We start from the raw sequence: 21038 nt of genomic DNA, 5'->3' as shown, positions 1-21038 counted from the left end.
TCAGCACTCAGCTTTCTTTATAGTGCAACTCTTACATCCATACATGACCACTGGAAAAACCATAGCTTCGACTATATGGACCTTTGTTGGCAAAGTAATGTCTCTGCTTTTTAATATGTTGTCTAGGTTGATCATAACTTTTCTTCCAAGAAGCAAGCATCTTTTAATTTCATGGCTGCAGTCACCATCTGCAGTAATTCTGAAGCCCAGAAAAAGTCTGACACTGTTTCCCCTGTTTCCCCATCTATTTCCCATGAAGTGATGGGACCAGATGCCATGATCTTCGTTTTCTGAATGTTGAGTTTTAAGCCAACTTCTTCTACTCTCTTCTTTCACTTTCATTAAGAGGCTCTTTAGTTCTTCTTCGCTTTCTGTCATAAGGGTGGTATCATCTGCATATCTGAGGTTACTGATATTTCCCCCAGCAATCTTTATTTCAGCTTGTGCTTCATCCAGCCCAGTGTTTCTCATGATGTACTCTGCATATAAGTTAAATAAGCATGGTGACTATATACAGCCTTTATGTATTCCTTTCCTGATTTGGAACCAGTCTGTTGTTCCATGTCCAGTTCTAACTGTTGCTTCTTGACCTGCATACAGGTTTCTCAGGAGGCAGGTCAGGTGGTCTGGTATTCCTATCTCTTTAAGAATTTTCCACAGTTTGATGTGATCCACACAATCAAAGGCTTTGGCATAGTCAATAAAGCAGAAATAGATGTTTTTCTGGAACTCTCTTGCTTTCTCAATGATCCTGCAGATATTGGCAATTTGATCTCTGGTTCTTCTGCCTTTTCTAAAAGCAGCTTGAACATCTGGAAGTTCACGGTTCACGTACTGTTGAAGCCTGGCTTGGAGAATTTTGAGCATTACTTTACTAGCGTGTGAGATGAGTGCAATTGTGCGATAGTTTGAGCATTCTTTGGCATTGCCTTTCTTTAGGATTGGAATGAAAACTGACCTTTTCCAGTCCTGTGGCCACTGTTGAGTTTTCCAAATTTGCTGGCATATTGAGTGAGGCACTTTCATGCGTCATCTTTTAGGATTTGAAATAGCTCAACTGGAATTCCATCACCTCCACCAGCTTTGTTCATAGAGATGCTTCCTAAGGCCCACTTGACTTCACATTCCAGATGTCTGCTCTAGGTGAGTGATCACACCATTGTGGTTATCTGCGTCATGAAGACCTTTTTTGTACAGTTCTTCTGTGTACTCTTGCCACCTCTTCTTAATATCTTCTGCTTCTGTTAGGTCCGTACCATTTCTGTTCTTTATTGAGCCCATCTTTGCATGAAATGTTCCTTTGGTATCTCTAATTTTCTTGAAGAGATCTTTAGTCTTTCCCATTCTATTGTTTTTTTTTTTTTAAACTTTACATAATTGTATTAGTTTTGCCAAATATCAAAATGAATCCACCACAGGTATACATGTGTTCCTCTGTTTCTTTGCACTGGTTGCTGAGGAAGCCTTTCTTACCTCTCCTTGCTAAACTTTGGAACTCTTCATTCAAATGGGTATATCTTTCCTTTTTTCCTTTGCCTTTCGCTTCTCTTCTTTTCACAGATATTTGTAAGGCCTCCTCGGACAACCATTTTGCCTTTTTGCATTTCTTTTTCTTGCGGATGTCTTCGGGAGAGCAGAATCCCAATCTGCTTTGCTAAAGCTTAAAAACAAAGATGATACTCAGAACTTTCAGATGAAACAAATACTGCTGCTGCTGCTGCTGCTACGTCGCTTCAGTCGTGTCCAACTCTGTGCGATCCCATAGACGGCAGCCCACCAGGCTCCCCCGTCCCTGGGATTCTCCAGGCAAGAACACTGGAGTGGGTTGCCATTTCCTTCTCCAGTGCATGAAAGTGAAAAGTGAAAGTAAAGTCGCTCAGTCGTGTCTGACTCTTAGTGACCCCATGGACTGCAGCCTACCAGGCTCCTCCATCCATGGGATTTTCCAGGCAAGAGTACTGGAGTGGGGTGCCATTGCCTTCTCCGAAACAAATACTAACTGAAGACAAACAGCAATTATGAAGAGCTATTAGCTTTGGCAATAGCAGCTTTTCGATTCATTAGATGGGTGATCAAATAGGCTGCCTTGAGCAAAAGTACAGAGGATACTAGGAGAAGGTTACAGTAGCACCAAGGAACGCTGGTGAGTCTAAAATATTCACCTGTAAACATGGGCCCATTTAGAGAAATTGTGACAATTGGTAAACACTGTGTTAACCTATCTGCTTACTTAATTCTTTTACACTGACATCAGAACAACACAAAACGGTGGACATTTTTGTTTATATCAGTAAAATTTTATATTTACATAAACTAGTAAAAATATAAACTTCAGATGGGTAAGTAATCCACAGTACATTTACTCAATGGAATTCTATGTAACAAAACTGTGTTCAAGAAAACTGTATATATTATTTCAAATGAATATAATATACCAAGTTTTAAAAAGATCATATATAGAGAGACACTTGTATAAAAACTATAAACAAAGAATTAACAATAGATTTTCAAACAACTTTTTAAATTCTACTTTTCTGTACTTTCCAAAGTTTCTTTTTACTGTGTGTGCAATACTGATAATAAAATATAAATATTTAAAACGAGGACCCTCTGGATAGCAATGAGCAACAAAGAGGATTTTTGCTCCAAATCCCAAAGAACTAATTAGCCCGCCAATGCTACAATTACTGAAAACTTTTAGACTTTTGAAATTCTGAAGGTATTCTATTTTTGTAGCTTTTAATTTTGATATATTTCAAAACGTACCCCAGGGCTTCCCTTTTAGTTAAGACAGTAAAGCATCTGCCTGCAATGCAGGAGATCTGACTTTGATCCCTGGGTTGGGAAGATCCCCTTGAGAAGGCAACTGCTACCCACTCCAGTATTTTTGCCCAGAGAATTCCATGGATAGAGGAGCCAGGCAGGCTACAGTCTATGGGGTCACAAAGAGTCAGACAGGACTGAGCGACTAACACACACACAAAATGTACCCCAGAAAGTTTTCTTCCTATGTTTTATGGAAGAAAAACACTTAGTTTCTGATTTAGAAAAGAATGAGGCATGAGTTCAAGGGGGGAGGGTAGATTGAAGCAGCAGTTAAAAAGTTCAGGTCTTCACAGTATAAACACTAAATAGAAACATCACTAAGGTTTTGCTGATTAGGACTCTTACGTGCCAGTAGTATAAAACTGTGTTTCCTCAAGAGCAAAAACACAACTTTTGGACATTTGAATATCTGGATATCTGGATAGAAATCACGCCTACCCATGAAGTCCTGTTAAACCTTAAAGCTCTTACCTTTGACCTTAGTTTACCAATACTGGGGAGCTCCCCTGGGTTGGGAAGATGCCCTCAGGGAAGGGAATGGCTACCCACTCCAGTATTCTTGCCTGAGAATTCCATGGATAGAGGAGCTTGGCGGGCTTCAGTCCATGGGGTCGCAAAGAGTTGGACACAACTGAGCAACTAACACTTTGAACTGTTCCTCTAATATGGATAGTGAGCGTATGCTACTCAAGATGGCCCTCATTTGTTGCTTGTGGGTACTGCAATATGTTCTAGGAAGATGTGGGTCTATCCTAAAAACTTAGATACCTCACTTTTTTACTCATTTCTTCTTTTGTCCAGTTCTAAACAATATCTGGCACAGGGTCAGTGTCCAGTAATATTGTTTGACAGATGGATTTTCAGGCTCTTAAATCAATCAACAAATGAGTTGATCAGAGGTCACTCCTTGGAGGTGCTGTGGTCCTCAGTGCTAGGAACTGGTCATAGCAGAAGATTATAGTTGGGACCTTTGCAAGACCAGCTACACGTGCTGTATGTCACAGACCCCTTCTTCTTTCCATTCCACAGGCATGAGTTAAAAAGATGAGTCACAGATAATGAACAGAACCCAGCTGGTAGTAACAAAGAATCAAGCCAGACATTAAGGGTTTCAGCATTAGCTCTCCTACAAATAATGCTCATCTGAAATCATTATTAGGGTGAACATCTTCCTTTCCATACACATATTTGATTTTTCATTAGAACTGGAGGGAACATATTCATCAATCAATGTTTGGAGTTAACATGCTGCCATGAGCTCACATGGGAAGATATATTTGTTGTTCGTTATTTCGTATGTTTAGGATGATGAAGTAATCTGCCTCTAGTCTCCAGCTTGATAAAATCACATCCAAAAATTAAGTGGAAATAGGTACATGCACATGAGTAGATCCAGCAAATTCAGAAGTTGTCTGTGTATATTTGGTTCAATATTTATAACATTCACAAGGAGAGAACAGTTATCCAACCGTGGTGATGCTTACACTGCTATCCATAAAGACTGCTACTGTTGGGACATGAATACATATTTGCATATCCTAAAATCAGGATTAGCTACTATATATTCATGTATTTATATCAAGAATGGCTAGCTGTAACAATAAGCTTAAAATGAAGCTCAGTGCAAAAATTTAATTTATATTTCCTCACTATGAATATAGTCAATCTTTCCCTATAAGGTTACATATATATCTTATATTCACTTTTCTGTTGTCTTCTGGATTTTTATTTCTTATAAGTGACTTTAGTGATCTTTTTTTTGGATAAAAACACCACCTTAGATAGATCTTGGAATAATTCTGATCTGAATTATAAAATTATTAAACATGAGTAGATTCTTTTGCCTCCAGACAATTTATTCATTCAATCCCCAGAACACCTAATACATAATAAAAAGATTAAATTCTCCATATTCATTTTAATATAATAATCACTATAATCAGAGGATATCATGTTATCTCAATTATTCCTCATAACTGCCAAGAATAGACTTCACTATTCCTGATATATGTATGAATAAGAGGAGAATCTCAGAATATATGAGAAACTTCCCAAGTCTCCTCTGAGTAAATAGAGATAAAAGTCAAATCCATCTGACTGACTCAAAGGGCATCCTCATACAAAGATCCCACTAGATTATGAATTGCCTAAATTGGCAATTATTTGGGATTGTGAACAGTTTCCTCTAGAAAAAACACCATGGGATACCATGAATACTGGAATGAATGCTGAATGGGAAACTCACAAAGTGTGCGTGCATGCTCAGTCACTCAGTCATGTCTGACTCTTTGTGACCGCATGGACTGGAGCCCGTCAGGCTCCTCTGTCCATGGAATTTTCCAGGCAAGAATACTGGAGTGGGTTGCCACTTCCTACACCAGGGAATCTTCCCAACACGTTTTCTTCTGGAGGGTCCAGGAGACATTCCATTTCCTTGCTTCTTCCAGCTTCTTGAAGCCACCTCCATTCCGTGGCTTGCAGACCCCTTTCCTCCATCGTCAACGACGGCAATGTATCGTTTCTCTGCCACTTCCTGTGTCCTCACATCTGTCTCTGACCACAGCTGGGAATGGTTCTCTGCTTTTCAGGACTCGTGTGATTAGACTGAATCTACCTGGATAATCTCCCCATCTCAATATCTGCAATTTAATCACATCTGAAAAGTCCCTTTTTTGCCATGTGAAGCGGCATTTTCACAAGTTGTGAAAACTTGAACATGCACATCTTTGGGGGTTTGGGGGGCGATATTCTACTCACAACAATGAGCTAATGTATGAATGACTGACAGTCAAATTTCCCTGCCAGCAGGTTGTTTTGTTGTTTTTTTTTTTTTAATTTGAGGGTAGCTGATTGTTAACATAAGTGAATTTCCATTAGCAGTCTAAAAATGTAAAATCATATAAACTGAGAGACTGCTGCTGGACTCAGTCTGCAAAAAGCCAAACATCTCCAGCTTCCCCAGTCATGAAACAAAAGACGGACAGGGAATGTGAGACCCAAGTGCAGCAAAAAGATTCACACCCCACAGACAGCTTAGCCTTGCTTAGCAGTTTTCTGGGAGCTCAGCATCTCTATATGTACCTGCTTTCAAAGAGTTTCCCACGTTTTTTTATTCTGAGACTATGTATTTTTTAAATCTCTGATTTTGGGGAGTCAACAGCCATCAGCCACCAGTATCTGTAAAGAAGGGGCTGTCACTTTCAGATGTGGGTCATTTGTAAGTTGGGTTTATCTAGAAATGCATATGAGCTGAAGTCAATCCAAAAGGCAAAAGAAGTTAAAACTGAGAGGCTGGTAATGTGTCCACAAGAAAGAGAGATGAGATTGTACTGAAGACAGTTCATACTGTGACAGATGGATTTGAGGAAGATGAGCTTGTCAAAAGCTTGTATCTCATCAACCTGGAAGTGGACAACCTGGATCTGAAGAGACAGTTACACATCAGTACTTGTCGATTCTGAAATCCTGCTACTATCCAGATGTCAGACCATGTTAGCTCTCCTATGACCACCAATCTAAAGAGAGATGCTAGGAACACAGTCTCTGGGCTGTCAGCACAGTTTTAAATCAAGTCATCTGAACATATCTTTGTTGGTCTTTACAAGCCCTTTGTTTACTGTGGGCCTACATCTAAACGAAGATTTTTAACTCACTTCATATTTTAACAGGATTTTTAACAGTCGCACTGACATTTTCTCTAACAGATCAAAACCCCATCTTAGTTCCTCTCTCTAAATGGGGTACAAGACTATAGGTGGGAATTTCAGATCTTTTGCCTAGCTTCACAGCTATAAATTAAATAAATTTTATCTTTCAGGGGCATCTCTGTTTCCTACATCCCATTTCCCCTATCAAGCAACTGATTTCCTCCTGTTACCTTAATTTCTATATTTCCTTCCTACTGCCCTTCTCAATGGAGCACTGGTTGTTACAGATTTTTGCTGTGCCATCTTCCTTCTGATCCATGTAGAATTCACTTTCCAAGAATTCTAGATTTAAAAATTGGTTAACCAAATATAGAGACAAAGTACTAAAAGCCAAGGATACTTTAGGATTCTCTATTTACATGGACCACTGTGTTTATATATATGTGTATATTTGTTTGTTTGCTTGATCTGATGATACTTTAGGATTCTCTATTTACATGGACCACTGTGTTTATATATATGTGTATATTTGTTTGTTTGCTTGATCTGATGAACATCTAAAATTCCATGGACAGAGGAGCCTGGTGGGCTACAGTCCATGGGGTTGCAAAAGTCAGACAAGACTGAACAACTGAGCATGCGCACTTACTATATGCCAAGTACTTATTAAGAACACTTATTATATGTCATGTACTGTGCTAGCTGTTTTACATACACTATCTCATTTTGGGGGTTTTCAATATCTTCTTTACCTTTGGTCCAAGGGATTCATCTGGTCATTCCTTACTTCATTGTAACCTCCTTAAGACTATATGAAAGCTGACCATATGAACTGCTTGGATATTACAATTAAAAACTTCACATATTAAAATGAAGAAATGTAGTAAATTATAATAAAAAATCAAAAATATTTTTTAAAAGTTTGGATAGTCCTTGGTAGATACCTTAGTGAGTTATAACTTGTATTCCTTGGGCCAAGGGATTAATAATGTTAGATTTTCATGCAACTTGATGGCAAGGCCATCAGGAAAGATATTTTTGGTCAAAGAGCACTTTACTGACCTTAAATTATAACTTGTAGATATCTTTCTGTTCTGTCATTGAGGCAGGCCAGTTCTAGTTAAATATGTGCTGAGGTCAAAGCTGAATCACATCTATACCCAAATATAGCTCATCTTTCTGAAAACTGTGGCCTCTTTTCCTGGCTGTTGTGTGTACAACATTGGAGTTATTTAGGCTTGTGAAGAGAAGCAGCCTCCTCTTAGAGTAGGTCAGTGAAAAACACTGGCTTTTAAAATAAGGAAGAAAGTAGGAGTGTGCAAATTAAATAAAGATAAGTTGTTAAAGGTTAACTAGTTTCTCCTGGTGGTGTTATAAGCAAATGGCACAGTCATTCTCTAGTTCTACAATATTTAGATGTTTTATTTCAGTTACATAGTGGGAGCTGAGAACAAATGTGGGTAAACCAGATACAAAATACCTTCACAGAACATAAGCTAAAACCTATTCCCTTAATCCTTCAGTGTTGAATCATATGTTCTGTCTGGACCATAAATGTGAAGAATGCCAAAGTATCTGGGCTATTGCCATGGTCTTGTACACGCACACACGCACGCGCACGCACACACACACAAGGAAAAGCACATCCATGATGAAAATATATTATCATCACTGTTATTGCATTAGTTTTCTATTGTTGTGTAATGACTTACTGGAAATCTACAGCTGAGAACACCTATTCAATCACTTACCAGTTTCTGTTGATCAGAAGTCTGACCCAGTGAAGCTGGGCTCTCTGCTTGGGGTCTCACTACACTGAAAACAAGGTTTGCGCCAGGCTATATTCTCATGTGGAGCTCCAGGTCCTCTTTTGAAAAGTATCCAGGCTGTTGGAAGAATTTACAGATCCTTGCATTTATAGAACTGAGGTCCTTGTAGTCTTGCTGGCTGCCTGAGCTCTTAGCAGTCACCCTAGGGTGCTAGCCACATGGTCCTCTCACAAGCCAGTTTACTTCTTCAAAGCTGGCACTAGAATCTCTCTCTAGTCTGCTCCTATGGGAAGGAGTCTTATTTAATGCAATGTAGACACTTGAGCCGGAGAAGGCAATGGCACCCCACTCCAGTACTCTTGCCTGGAAAATTCCATGGGTGGAGGAGCCTGGTGGGCTGCAGTCCATGGGGTCGCTAAGAGTCGGACACAACTGAGCAACTTCACTTTCACTTTTCACTTTCATGCATTGGAGAAGGAAATGGCAACCCACTCCAGTGTTCTTGCCTGGAGAATCCCAGGGACAGGGGAGCCTGGTGGGCTGCTGTCTATGGGGTCGCACAGAGTTGGACACCACTACAGCGACTTAGCAGCAGCAGTAACAGCAGCAGCAGCAGCAGACACTTCAGCAACTGTACCATGACTTTTACTATATAACACTGCCTGGCAAGGAGGTGAGTCCATTTTATATTCGCAGGTGCCACCCACACTTAAGGGGAGGGGACTGTACAACATGTGTGGGAACAGAATTTTGGAGGCCATCTTAGAATTATGCCTACAACAACCATTACTCAAAACACAGGCTGAACCCTGTGAATCCTATGACTTAGGAGAGAGCAAAATGTTACTCACTTCCAGAACCTAGAAGTTTAGTGGAAGCTGTCTCAAGATGAAGAACAATACTTTCCAAGAGAAAAACCGAGAAAAAAAAATCTATAAACGTCTGCCAAGTTTCAGAGAGGAAGACACTCAGGTTTGAATCTCATGTATCCTTTGAACTATGCCCAGTAGAGATACAGATTCCTATTCAGACCAATAATGAGGCTGACAAAGATTTATGGATGACTATCTAAACTACTCCTGTACCTTGGTTCTATAACTCCAAACCCTAACTTCCCATAATACCACCTCATTTTTCCATACATACATTCTTTGTTAATTATTATACCTAATAGCTGGCTATATGCTGATGTAAAAAAAAAATCAATATTCAAATAGCAACTTTGACATCTTCTATAGCAAGATGAAAACAACCAGGTAAGCAAATTTTGATTCTAAAGTACCTGCATACCTCAAAGATATTATGAGTTTGGTTCTAGACCACTGCAACACAGTAAAATCACAACAAAGTGGGTCGCACCAATTTTTTTGGTTTCCCAGTACATATAAAAGTCATGTTTAGACCATTTTTCAGTCTATTAAGTGTACAATAGCATTATGCCTAAAAGTACACCCTTTAATTAAAAAATGCTTTATTGCTTAAAAAGTGCTAACCATTATCTGACAGCACAGGGTTGCCACAAATCTTAATTGGTTAAAAAAAAAATAAGCTCAGTATCCTAGATGTGTGATACAGCAAAGCACAATAAAATGAGGTCTGCCTGTATATGCCCTGTATCATCACCTCCCCTTGAATGCGGGTGGACCTGTAAATATGATGGGATAGTCTTTCCTTTGATTTGGTTTACATTACATGGTAGAGAGACAGGATAACACTCCCAGGACTTATAGAATGATTATACTGTTCATACAGACTCCATATGAACAGGACTAGGAACTGGGGAGGTTTTCTTGGTAGTTTTGAAAAGTAAGGGCCACATGACTTGACCTTGAGGAGGCTTCTAGAAGCTGAGAACAAGCCCAGACTGGCATTTAGCAATGAAATAGGGACCTCACACACACAGGTGCTAGGAACCGAATTCTGCCAGTGAACTGAATGAACCTGGAAGAAGTCTCTGAGCCTCAGATCAGATCACATTACAGGTGACACCTTGATTTTGGCTCAGTGATTCCCTGGGCAGAGGAACCACTTAATCCCTGAATGAAAACCTACCCAATTAAAACTGTGTGATAATAAGATTGTGTTGCCATAAGTTATTAATTCTGTGGTAATTCTTCATGTAGCACAGAGACCTAACATATAAACAAATTGATATATAAATAAATTAAGCAAACTAGCAAAATTAATTTTAGGAACTTTCTGCAGCAACAGCTCACAATAACTGAATTCTAACTGGTCTCACCAAGCAGCAACAGTATTTTCAGGCATTTAAAATGTATTGAAAATGAAAATATACCTAAAACAAACACATTTTTGGTGATATGCCAGAGGATTAGAGATGACAAACTAAAGCAAAAACTCCTTAAGTGATGAAAGAAGGCCAAACAAGTAGGGATTTAATCATCTAACTTCAACAAGGTTAAAAGAAAATCTGAAAAATTAATAATGACAGATATTATGTGTATGTACATATACGAACAGGACCAAAGGGCACTTACTCTGAAAGTTGTTGAATGAGAAGTCTCGAGGATGATAGAATCCTGCTTTGCAAATACACTGATAAGCTCCAAGCACGAATCCTAGGCCTTTAATCGGCATACACTATGAAGAAGAAAAGACAGCAGTACCGTTGATCATAGGTTATTTAACTGTATAAAGACCCACAGATATGCATCATTGCAAATGGTAACAGAATGATCACATTTTCCTGAAATAAAATCTCACTTTTGAACTTTTATTTTAGGTTTGTTTGCCAACAGGCATTTTTTTAGAAGTAGCAAACTGAGTTTTCTTTCTAAATATATGCCATTACAGCTGCAGTTGCCATATATCTTTAACTCATTCAATTGCCAGAGGAAGTAATTATACACATAGTTTTTTTTAATACCTCACATATCATCTTATTGCTGTAAGAGATATTTCCTAAGCCTGTAAGAATATTTTTAAGCAATTCCATGCCATATATTTCCACCAATGCAAAGGTAGGTAGATGGACAGACAGATATACAGAATTTAAGATGTGGAAGCTGCCTTTATGAATTAAATATTCATCAAACTTTTTCCTTGGGAAAAAAAATACAAATTGATGGACTAACAAAACAATAAACTTTAAAGTGCAATTTAGAAGAGGAAAAAAAGGTAATAATCTGAAGCACTCTTTACCTAAAATCTATTTCACAGACAAATGTTCAACATGTACTACATGTGACAAAAAACAATGATTGGCTTTCCAAATATGTCACACCAAGGGACATAATGGATGTCTCCCAAAAGCTTAATATTGGCTTCTTCCAAAGATATCACTGAACCCTACCAAAATTCAGTTTAATACATTTCACTTATGCTACATTCAAGTACATAAGGAGGGAATAGCTTCTATTAAAATACAATTTACCAGTAAAACAGGCATTTCTAGAATTTTATCAACACTGAAATTTCTTCTCTGGTATCTCTCCACCTATATCCTAACCCTTTGCCTTTCTGCCAATTATAATCTATTAGAGGAGCTCAGAATTTAGTAAATTTTAAAATAATAAAGTGTCCCTCTAATACAGAGACCCTTGAGATAAAATTTCAAATTATCAAAATAATAATCCCTCGGTCTAAGCTCTAAAAATTAGTAACAAAATCAATATTGCATATCTTGAAAACTCTTAACGAACAGTCAGTAAGGTGGCAAGAGCTAATATATGCTCTAAATTCACAGGTTATAGCAAGCAAAATCTTTGGGAAAACAGCCTTCTAAAATAACTTGACTGTTTTATTTCATTATTACCCTTTCTTTTTCACCCAACACACACTTAGATCCAATTATAGCTTATAACTGAAAACACAGTTCTTAACCCAGAGCAAAATACAAGGACAGGTAAGCACCAGTCAATTCAACTGTGTTGGCAAGTATTTATGAAAGCACTATCCTGTGTGTAGAGAATTCCTCCAGGACCTAAGTGAAATAACACATCTTACTTATAAACATCCAGTGATAGAGCAGATCAGACCCTAGTTTTGAGTTTTATTGTAACATTTACTTAGAAGCACAGTAGAAGAAGAGAATCTATTATTTGTGGTCAGCCAGAAAATATATATTTGAATTCTGACTTACTAGTTACGTGAATTTGGAGCTGTTCTCTTAATTTCTCTGAGTCTTATTTTTTTAACTTGTAAGAACAATCATTGAGTCAAATTCAGGTACAGTTTTAAGAAGGCACAACTACCAAGATGTTTTAATAGCTGAAATATGGGGAAAGAGGAAGAGAATAATGAATGACTCCAAAGTTTTTGTCTTGAGCAACCTTAAGAATGGAGCTGTCATCAAGGAGCTAGGAAAGGCTACAGGTAGAATCAATATGGAGAAGAGAGCACAAAGCTCACTTTTGCAAATGTCAAGTGTGAAATGTCTACTTGAAATATAATTCTCTATATCAAATAAGCAGTCTGAAGTAGTATGGAGTTTAAGAGAGATGTCTGGGCTGTATAATTTATGATCATTTGCATAAAGACGATAGACAAAGCCATGAGGTCCGATAAAGCTAGATCAGTAAGGGAGTGCCTATGGGCAGTGAAGGAAATAGATTCAAAATAATGAGACTCAGGACATTCCAAGGTTACAATGTTAGGCAGAAAGGAAAAAGCAAAGGACACCAAGAAAACCAATTCAGTGAGGTATCATTATTTAGCTAAGTAGATTGTGAAACTAAGTATGTAACTAACATGGAATTTGTGAGTTACATTTATTAAACATTCATCCAGCCAAGATATATCAGGTAAACAAAGCCTTAGATACCAAGAATATAGTAGTGTATATATATATATATATATATATATATATATATATATATATATATTCTTTGCCAACAAAGGTCTGTATAGTCAAAGCTATGGTTTTTCCAGTATTCATGTATGGATGTGAGAGTTGGACCATAAAGAAGGCTGAGTGCTGAAAAATTGATGCTTTTGAACTGTGGTTTTGGAGAAGACTTTTGAGAGTCCCCTGGACTGCAAGGAGGTCAAACCCATCAATCCTAAAGGAAATCAATCTTGAATATTCATTGAAAGGACTGATGCTGAAGCTGAAGCTCCAATACTTTGGCCACCTGACACGAAGAGCCAACTCATTGGAAAAGACCCTGATGCTGGGAAAGATTGAGGGCAGGAGGAGAAGCGGGCAACAGAGGACAAGATGATTGGATGGCATCATCAACTCAATGGACCTGAGTTTGAGCAAACTCCAGGAGTTGGTGAAAGACAGGGAAGCCTGGCGTGCTATAGTCCATGGGGTCACAAAGAGTGGGAAACAACTGAGCAACTGAACAACAACAAAATAACCAAATATATTTAGTGTACTTTAAATGCACTTTAAATAACCAAGGAGGTAAAAAATTTATAAACTGAAAAATACTGCTGAAAGAAATGGAAAAAGAAAAAAAAAGGAAATAATATCCAACGGAAAGGGGGTCTAAGATGGTGGCACAGACTGACAACCAGCAAGGACACTTAATCAGTAATCAAAAACCTCCCTAAGAGCAAAACTATAGGACAAGACAGCTTCACTGGTGAATTCTACCAAAGTTTTAAAGAAGATCTAATAATCTATGCAAAAAACTGGAGAGAAAGGAACACTCCCAAACTCATTTTATGAGGCCAGAATTACACTGATACCAAAACCAGACAAGGATAATACAACAAAAGAAAATATAGGCCAATATTTCTCATGAACGCATAACCAAAAATTCTCAAAAAAATATTAGCAAACCAAATTCAATAATACATTAAAAGGACCACACACCATGATCAGTGGAATTGATTCCACAAATGCAAGAGTGATTCAACATGTGCAAAGCAATCAGCAAGATTCACATTAACAAAAAAAATAAAATCATATGATCATCTCAATAAATGCAGAAAATGCATTTGACAAAATTCAAAATCCACTTATGATAAAAAAAAGACTCAACAAAATAGGTGTAGAAGGAATATATCTCAACATAATAAAGGTCACATATGACAAACAATAAATACACAGCTAATATCACACTCAGTGGTGAACAGGAAAAACTTTTTCTTTCAGATCATGAACAAGGCAGGATACCCACTCTCCCCATTTTAATCAACATAGTATTGGAATTTCCAACCACAGCAATTAGCTGAGAAAAATAAATAAAATGCATCAAAATTGTAAGGGAAATTATAAAACTATCTGCAGATAACATGATACTATATCACAAAATTATAGTAGTCAAAATAGTATGGTATTGACATAAAAACAGACACAAAAATCAATGAAACAATAGAAAGCACAGACATAAACCCACACATATTTTGGTCAACTAATTTCTGACAAAGAAATCAGAAGATACAATGAGTAAAGGATAGTCTCTTCAATAAATGGTGTCAGGAAAGCTAGACTGCTACCACACAAAAGAATGAAACTAGACCACTATCCTATACCACTTACAATGGTTTGAAGAATTGAATGTAATATCTGAAATCAGAAACTCCTAAAACAAAACATACGTGGCAATCTCCTGGAAATCTATAACATTTTTGTGGATCTGACTCCAAAAGCAAGGAAAATAAAAGTAAAAATAAACAAATGAATCTACATCAAATTAAAATGTTTCTGTACAGAATAGGAAACCGTCATCAAAATTAAAAGGCAACCTACTAACTGGGAGATGATATCTATAAATCATATATCCAATGAGGGATTGATATAGAGAACTCAATAACCAAAAAAAAAAAAAATGCCATATGACTCAATAATCCCACTTCTGGGTATATATCTAAAAGACTGAAAGCAGAGTCTATTCAAACACCCATGTTCACTGGAGCATTATTCACAGCTGTCAAGAGGTAGAAGCAACTCAAATGCTCATTAATTGCTAAGTAAATAAAGTGTGGATATACAGGCAATGGAATTACTATTTAGTCTTTAAAATAAAGAAAATCCTGTCACATGCGAAAACATGAATGAAACCTGAGTACTTTATTCTCACTGAAACAAGCCAGTCACAGAAAACACAAATACTGTTGTATGCTCCTATGTGGTATCTAAAGTAATTAAATTAACAGAAAAATAAAGTGGGATAGTGGTTTCCAGGGACTACAGGAAAATAAAAATGAGAAGCTGTTTAATGGGCATTGCAGTGGATTCTTTACCATCTGGGCCTCCAGGGAAGCCCAGGAATACTGGAGTGGGTAGCCCATCCCTTCTCTAGGAGATCTGCCAGATCCAGGAATCAAACTGGGGTCTCCTGCACTGCAGGCAGATTCTTTACCAGCTGAGCTACCAGGGAAGCCCCTATGTATTTTTACCACAATTTAAAACAAAGTTTTTAAGAGTTTAGAGCAAAACAGTCTTTTCTCCCTCAACAAAAATTATGTAAAGACTGCAGGGCATACTACAACACATAATTGCCATGACATGTAACCCATCTATGGAGAAAGAAATGGCAACCCACTCCAGTATTCTTGCCCGGAGAATCTCATGGACAGAGAAGCCTTGCAGGCTTCAGTCCACAGTGTTTCAAAAGAGCTGGATACAACTTAGCGACCAAACAATATAATTCACCTAAACACCTGGTTAAACATAATTGCAGAGCAAAAGCTGGCCAGCTTGACAGTCATGAAGATTTTGTATGGAGGTACCAACGAGCAGGGAAATGGCTAAAATGAAGGCTAAAATTAGATATGTACAGGGGAAGTATTGTTTGGCATTTAATGCAAACAATGCTTATGCCTAAGGATCACATTTACATATCATTCTGAAGATTAATTTGGACTGAAAGGAGGCAAAAATGCAAATACAATAAAATTTATATAATTCAAAATCCTCTAGAAATCTTTAAATACCTTTTAATTTGTTTTACTTTGTTTTAGAATCTTCCTAAAATGTGAAACACTTTCTGGCTTCTCTGAACTGAACGTCATGAACAGAATTTAACATTTCCTTCACGAGTCAGAATCATTACTTTGAACAATAGGTACTGAACTATGCTGAAATACATGAATGCCCTCTGGAGCTATTAAAGGTTTATGGCTATTTTCTCATATACTAAATAGCCCAGACTGCTGTATTATTTGAGCTCTTTTGCTTAGTTTTTATATTTCCTTTTTCTTTCTTAATTTTGTTATATTTTAATTGTAAAATATAGAGATACTTCTGGAAGTGTCTTTTCCCTCCTATATTATGTTTTAATTGCCTGTATACCTGGAAACTAGGTCATCAAACATAGCATGCCAAGAGTACAGGAGATAACACATAACAAAGTGAGAGTAAATAATAGTAAATACTTTATATTTACTCCAGGTCCTGTTCTAAGCAATGTGTAAGTATTAACACATTAAACCTTACATCATTATCTCCATTTTAACGATGAGAAAATTAAGGCAACAACTGCTAAGGTAATGCCCAAAGCTTTACCTGCCACAGTCAGGATTCAACCCCAGGAGCCTGGCTCCAAAGAGAATAATAACTACTCTCCCATGAACAGGAACAGAGGCTACTGTCCAGTCACTTTGGAATTTACTTCAAGAACTTTATTTTTCCATTCTTCTTGGTTTCAAGCAATATTCAAAATGGATCAGTTTGCTGAATCATTAAGTTTCAAGTCTGTGAAAATTATTAATTTTTAAATGCATATACTAAATGTATCTTAAGAAATGTGGTTAATTCCTACACCTGTTACAAACAAAAAAAAATAAGCCTTTCCCTTCCCAAAGCAGAGTCCCCAAAGCTCAGATCTTAGAAAACAAATCTTCACCTCAGGGCATATAAGTAGAGTAACTCTTCTCTACTTGAATTCCTGAAAATAGGTCTGGGTCTAAGGAGAATCATCAGATCAGTTCACAGGTGCTTAGTCCCAAACTAAACCCAGCAAGCCAAGCAATGGAAGCCAGGGAGTTCACAGAAGTCCAGATTGTCACTTCTTTCTCTTTAGTGATAAAAACATGGTTCTACTCTGCTTTGACAGAAGACATCTAATTCCAAAAAGGGTTCCTGCTATAATGAATTCACTGTACTCAGTTATGTCCAACTCTCTGCAGCCCGATGGATTGTAGCCTTCCATGCTCCATGTGCATAGGATTTTCAAGGCAAGAATACTGGAGTGGGTTGCATTTCCTACTTCAGTGGCTCTTTCCAACCCAGGGATCAAACCTATGTCTCTTGGACTGGAAGGCAGATTCTTTACCACTAGCCCCATCTGAGTCTTAATGAAAAAATAGAGGGCAAGACCAGAGAAGCATAAAGATGAAAGGTTTGACCCTGGCAAGGCGATATAGTAACTGGGTTTTCTATGTATGTGTGCTAAGTTGCTTCAGTGGTGTCTGACTCTGTGCGACCCTGTGGACTATAGTCCCCCAGGCTCCTCTGTCCGTGGTGATTCTCCAGGCAAGAATACCAGAGTGGGTTGCCATGCCCTCCTCCAGGGGATCTTCCCAACCCAGGGATAGAACCTGAATCTCTTATGTCTCCTTCATTGGCAGGTGGGTTCTTTACCACTAGCGCCACCTGGGTTTTCTAGATTATTTCAAAAAGCCAGCAACATTTATTTGTATTTCACTCCTTCTATGAAACTTGTGAAGAAATACTGTAAAATGTTGAATCTGGTCATTTGTGAGTGGGATTGAGGGGATTTGGTATTAAAACACGCTAATTATCCTAACATCCAGTGATTCTTCTCTACAACTATCAGCAGTTTATTAAAACAAAAGGAAAACACTCAAACAGGGGAAATCTAAAAGGCCTCCAGGCAATGACAGAGTACATCACCCACCTATTTCATCAAACAATCTTCCAGGAAATCAAGAACTCATGAATAACAAATAATGCAGTATTCCACCAGGGAGGAAAAGAACTACATTGTGTCTCTATTATTCATTAGCTGCCAGAGAACCTGGTTTAAAAAGCTTGATGGACTGGAGGGGGGCGGTTGGGGTGAGCGGCGGAGGGATGTTTTCTTTTATGATACAGTTAAAATTTTAAAATAAACTATTTTCTATTACTAATTTTTGAAACATTCTTGTTATAGGCAGTGGAGCCCACTCTCAGAACACGGCGCTAAAGGTTTCCAATGCAGCGTCTGGAGCAGACACCTTAAAAGTCTACAGACTTCACACTGACACATGGCAAGATGCTTTGGTGGGGGTTGTGGGGGTTGAAACTGTCTCAGAAAAATGTTAGGATTTTATCTCACTGAGTAAGTAAGCCAATTTTTTAAAGATCTTTTTATAGAAAAAAGGCCCAAAGGCTTGATAAATATAAGCTTCACTAAACCACAAACTCACTACTACTTTTGACACTAGGTGCTTCCTGTGGTCACAGATCATAAGCAGTGGCAACTTCCTTCTCATTGTTGACTTTATTTACCTCTTGCTTACTGAGCCCCATTGTATACACTTTGCTACAACAACAAAGAGGAACAAAATCATGGTCTAGTTCACAGAGAACATACAAGCAGAAAAGCAAACTCAAAGTTGCTCTATGGTGCTATGGACAGAGGTTTGTAACGTTGTACAGAAGGTGGTGATCAAAACCAACCCCAAGAAAAAGAATTGCAACAAGGCAAAATGGTTGTCTGAGGAGACCTTACAAATAGCTGAGGAAAGAAGAGAAGTAAAAGGCAAAGGATAAAATGAAAGATATACCCATCTGAATGCAGAGTTCCAAAGAATAGGAAAGAGAGGTTAAAAAGCCTTCTTAAGTGAACAATGCAAAAAAATAGAGGAAAACAATAGAATGGGAAAGACTAGAGATCTCTTCAAGAAAATTAGAGATACCAAGGGAATATATCATGCAAGGATGAGCACAATAAAGGACAGAAACAGTATAGACCTAACAGAAGTAGAAGAGATTAAGAAGAGGTGATAAGAATACACAGCAGAATTGTACACAAAAGGTCTTAATGAACTGGATAACCATGATGGTGTGATCACTCACCTAGAGCTGGACATCCTGCAGAGTGAAGTCAAGTGGGCCTTAGGAAGCATTACTACGGACAAAGCTAGTGGAGATGATGGAATTCCAGCTGAGCTATTTCAAATCTTAAAAGATGATGTTAAAGTGCTGCCCTCAGTATGCCAGCAAATTTGGGAAACTCAGCAGTGGCCATAGGACTGGAAAAGGTCAGTTTTCATTTCAATATGAAAGAAAGGCAATGCCAAAGAATGTTCAGACAATTATTAATAGAAATAATAAGAGTTCAAATACCAAATATAAAAATACTTTTATACCTCAATAATAAAACGATAAGCATTCCAGTTTAAAACTGAGCAAAGGTATGAAGAGAATGTCACAGTAGTTAATAAATATAAGGAAAGTTTCCAACTTTATTAGTTACCAGAGAAAAGCAAATTTAAGATAATAAATACATACCTATCAAGATGGCTAAAATTTTAACAACTGACAATTTTAGTGTTAGTGAGGATATGGAATGAGTAGAATCCTTACATAGTGCTGACAGACACACAAATTAATACATCTCTTTGTAAATGAACTTGGCACTACCTACTAAACTTGAACATATTATATCCTGTTATCTAGACATTTCAATCCTAGGTGTATACTCAATTGAAAGATATGCAAACATGCTCTAATAGACAAGCAAAAACAGCTGAACTGTTTGCACTAATCCCAAACTGTTAAGAAGCCAAATGTTTATCTAAAGTAGAAAGGGGAAATAAACTGTATTTATCTAATATTATTCTCCAGGCAATTCTATTGGCACGGGTAGCCATTCCGTTCTCCAGGGGATCTTCCCAAACCAGGGATAGAACCCAGGTCCCCCGCATTGCAGGTGAATTCTTTACCATCTGAGCCACCAGGGAAGCTCATACAACAGAATCCTGTACCAATAAATAAACAAATAAATAAATAAATAATAAATAAACCAAATAAAATAAACCAATGCTATATACAACAACTGGAGAAGGAAATGGCAACCCACTCCAGTATTCTTGCCCGGAGAATCCCATGGGCAGAGGAGCCTGGCAGGCTTACAGTCCATGGGGTCACACAAGTGGGACACAGCTTAGTGACTGAACCACCATATATACAACAACATGGATGAATTTCTCAATCTCTCAAACAATATTGAAAAAATAAGTCATGTGTGCTGCATTATTCTACTTATATAATGTTTACAATAAGAAAGTGAAATATGAAGTGTTAGAAATCAGGGTATGTGTTAGTTTAGGGGAATAGTTGGGAGAAGGTGATGCGTTGGGGCATGCGAAGACCTTCTGGAGTCTGGTGATTCTTATTTTCTTGATTTGAGTGGTACTTATACAGGTACTTATACAGGTGTGTTCCCTTTGTGATGATTTGTTGTGCTGTATACTTATGATTCTGTACCTCTATGCAATGTTTTTCATTTCAATAAAAATTGTACAATTAATATTATCCCATATTCCCCTCCATCTTTTATGTCCCCTTCTCATTCACCTATCATATAAATTCTGTATTTCATTATTCTGATTTATTTGAAAGAATCATAACATTTTATCCATTCCATTTTTGCTGATAGAGAAAGGATCTATGTACTGATATTGAAGGAGGAAGTTTCTGGATATTAAAAGTAATTATATAAAAAATTATGTAAAACTCAGAATGTGTTTGCATGCACTCAGTTCTTGGCTGCCTCTCAAGTATTTAGAATCTGAATGTACATCTGCATTTCCCCAGTGAAATTTTAGAGGGTTTTTCAATAGTAATTAGCAAATCAGCTAAAGAATAAAGGGCACAGGGCTAAACCAAAAGCCAGGAACTATGCCGCCTATTAAACGCTAAATCAAAACT

General features: G+C 37.6%; 1 protein-coding gene across 1 annotated transcript in view; it reads right to left on the bottom strand.

Annotated features, from left to right (window-relative positions):
- The window catches only part of GPR158 (G protein-coupled receptor 158), a 300295-nt gene that overhangs the window by 140985 nt on the left and 138272 nt on the right, over positions 1-21038 (bottom strand). Inside the window, exon 3 of the mRNA XM_061436038.1 lies at positions 10741-10843. Coding sequence (XP_061292022.1) covers positions 10741-10843 — 103 coding nt within the window. The remainder of the gene's footprint in view (positions 1-10740; positions 10844-21038) is intronic.

Source organism: Bos javanicus, chromosome 13 (genome assembly GCF_032452875.1).
Source record: "Bos javanicus breed banteng chromosome 13, ARS-OSU_banteng_1.0, whole genome shotgun sequence".
NCBI lineage: Eukaryota > Metazoa > Chordata > Mammalia > Artiodactyla > Bovidae > Bos > Bos javanicus.
Note: the sequence above shows the minus strand (reverse complement) of the source record. Positions and strands in the feature narration are given on the sequence as shown.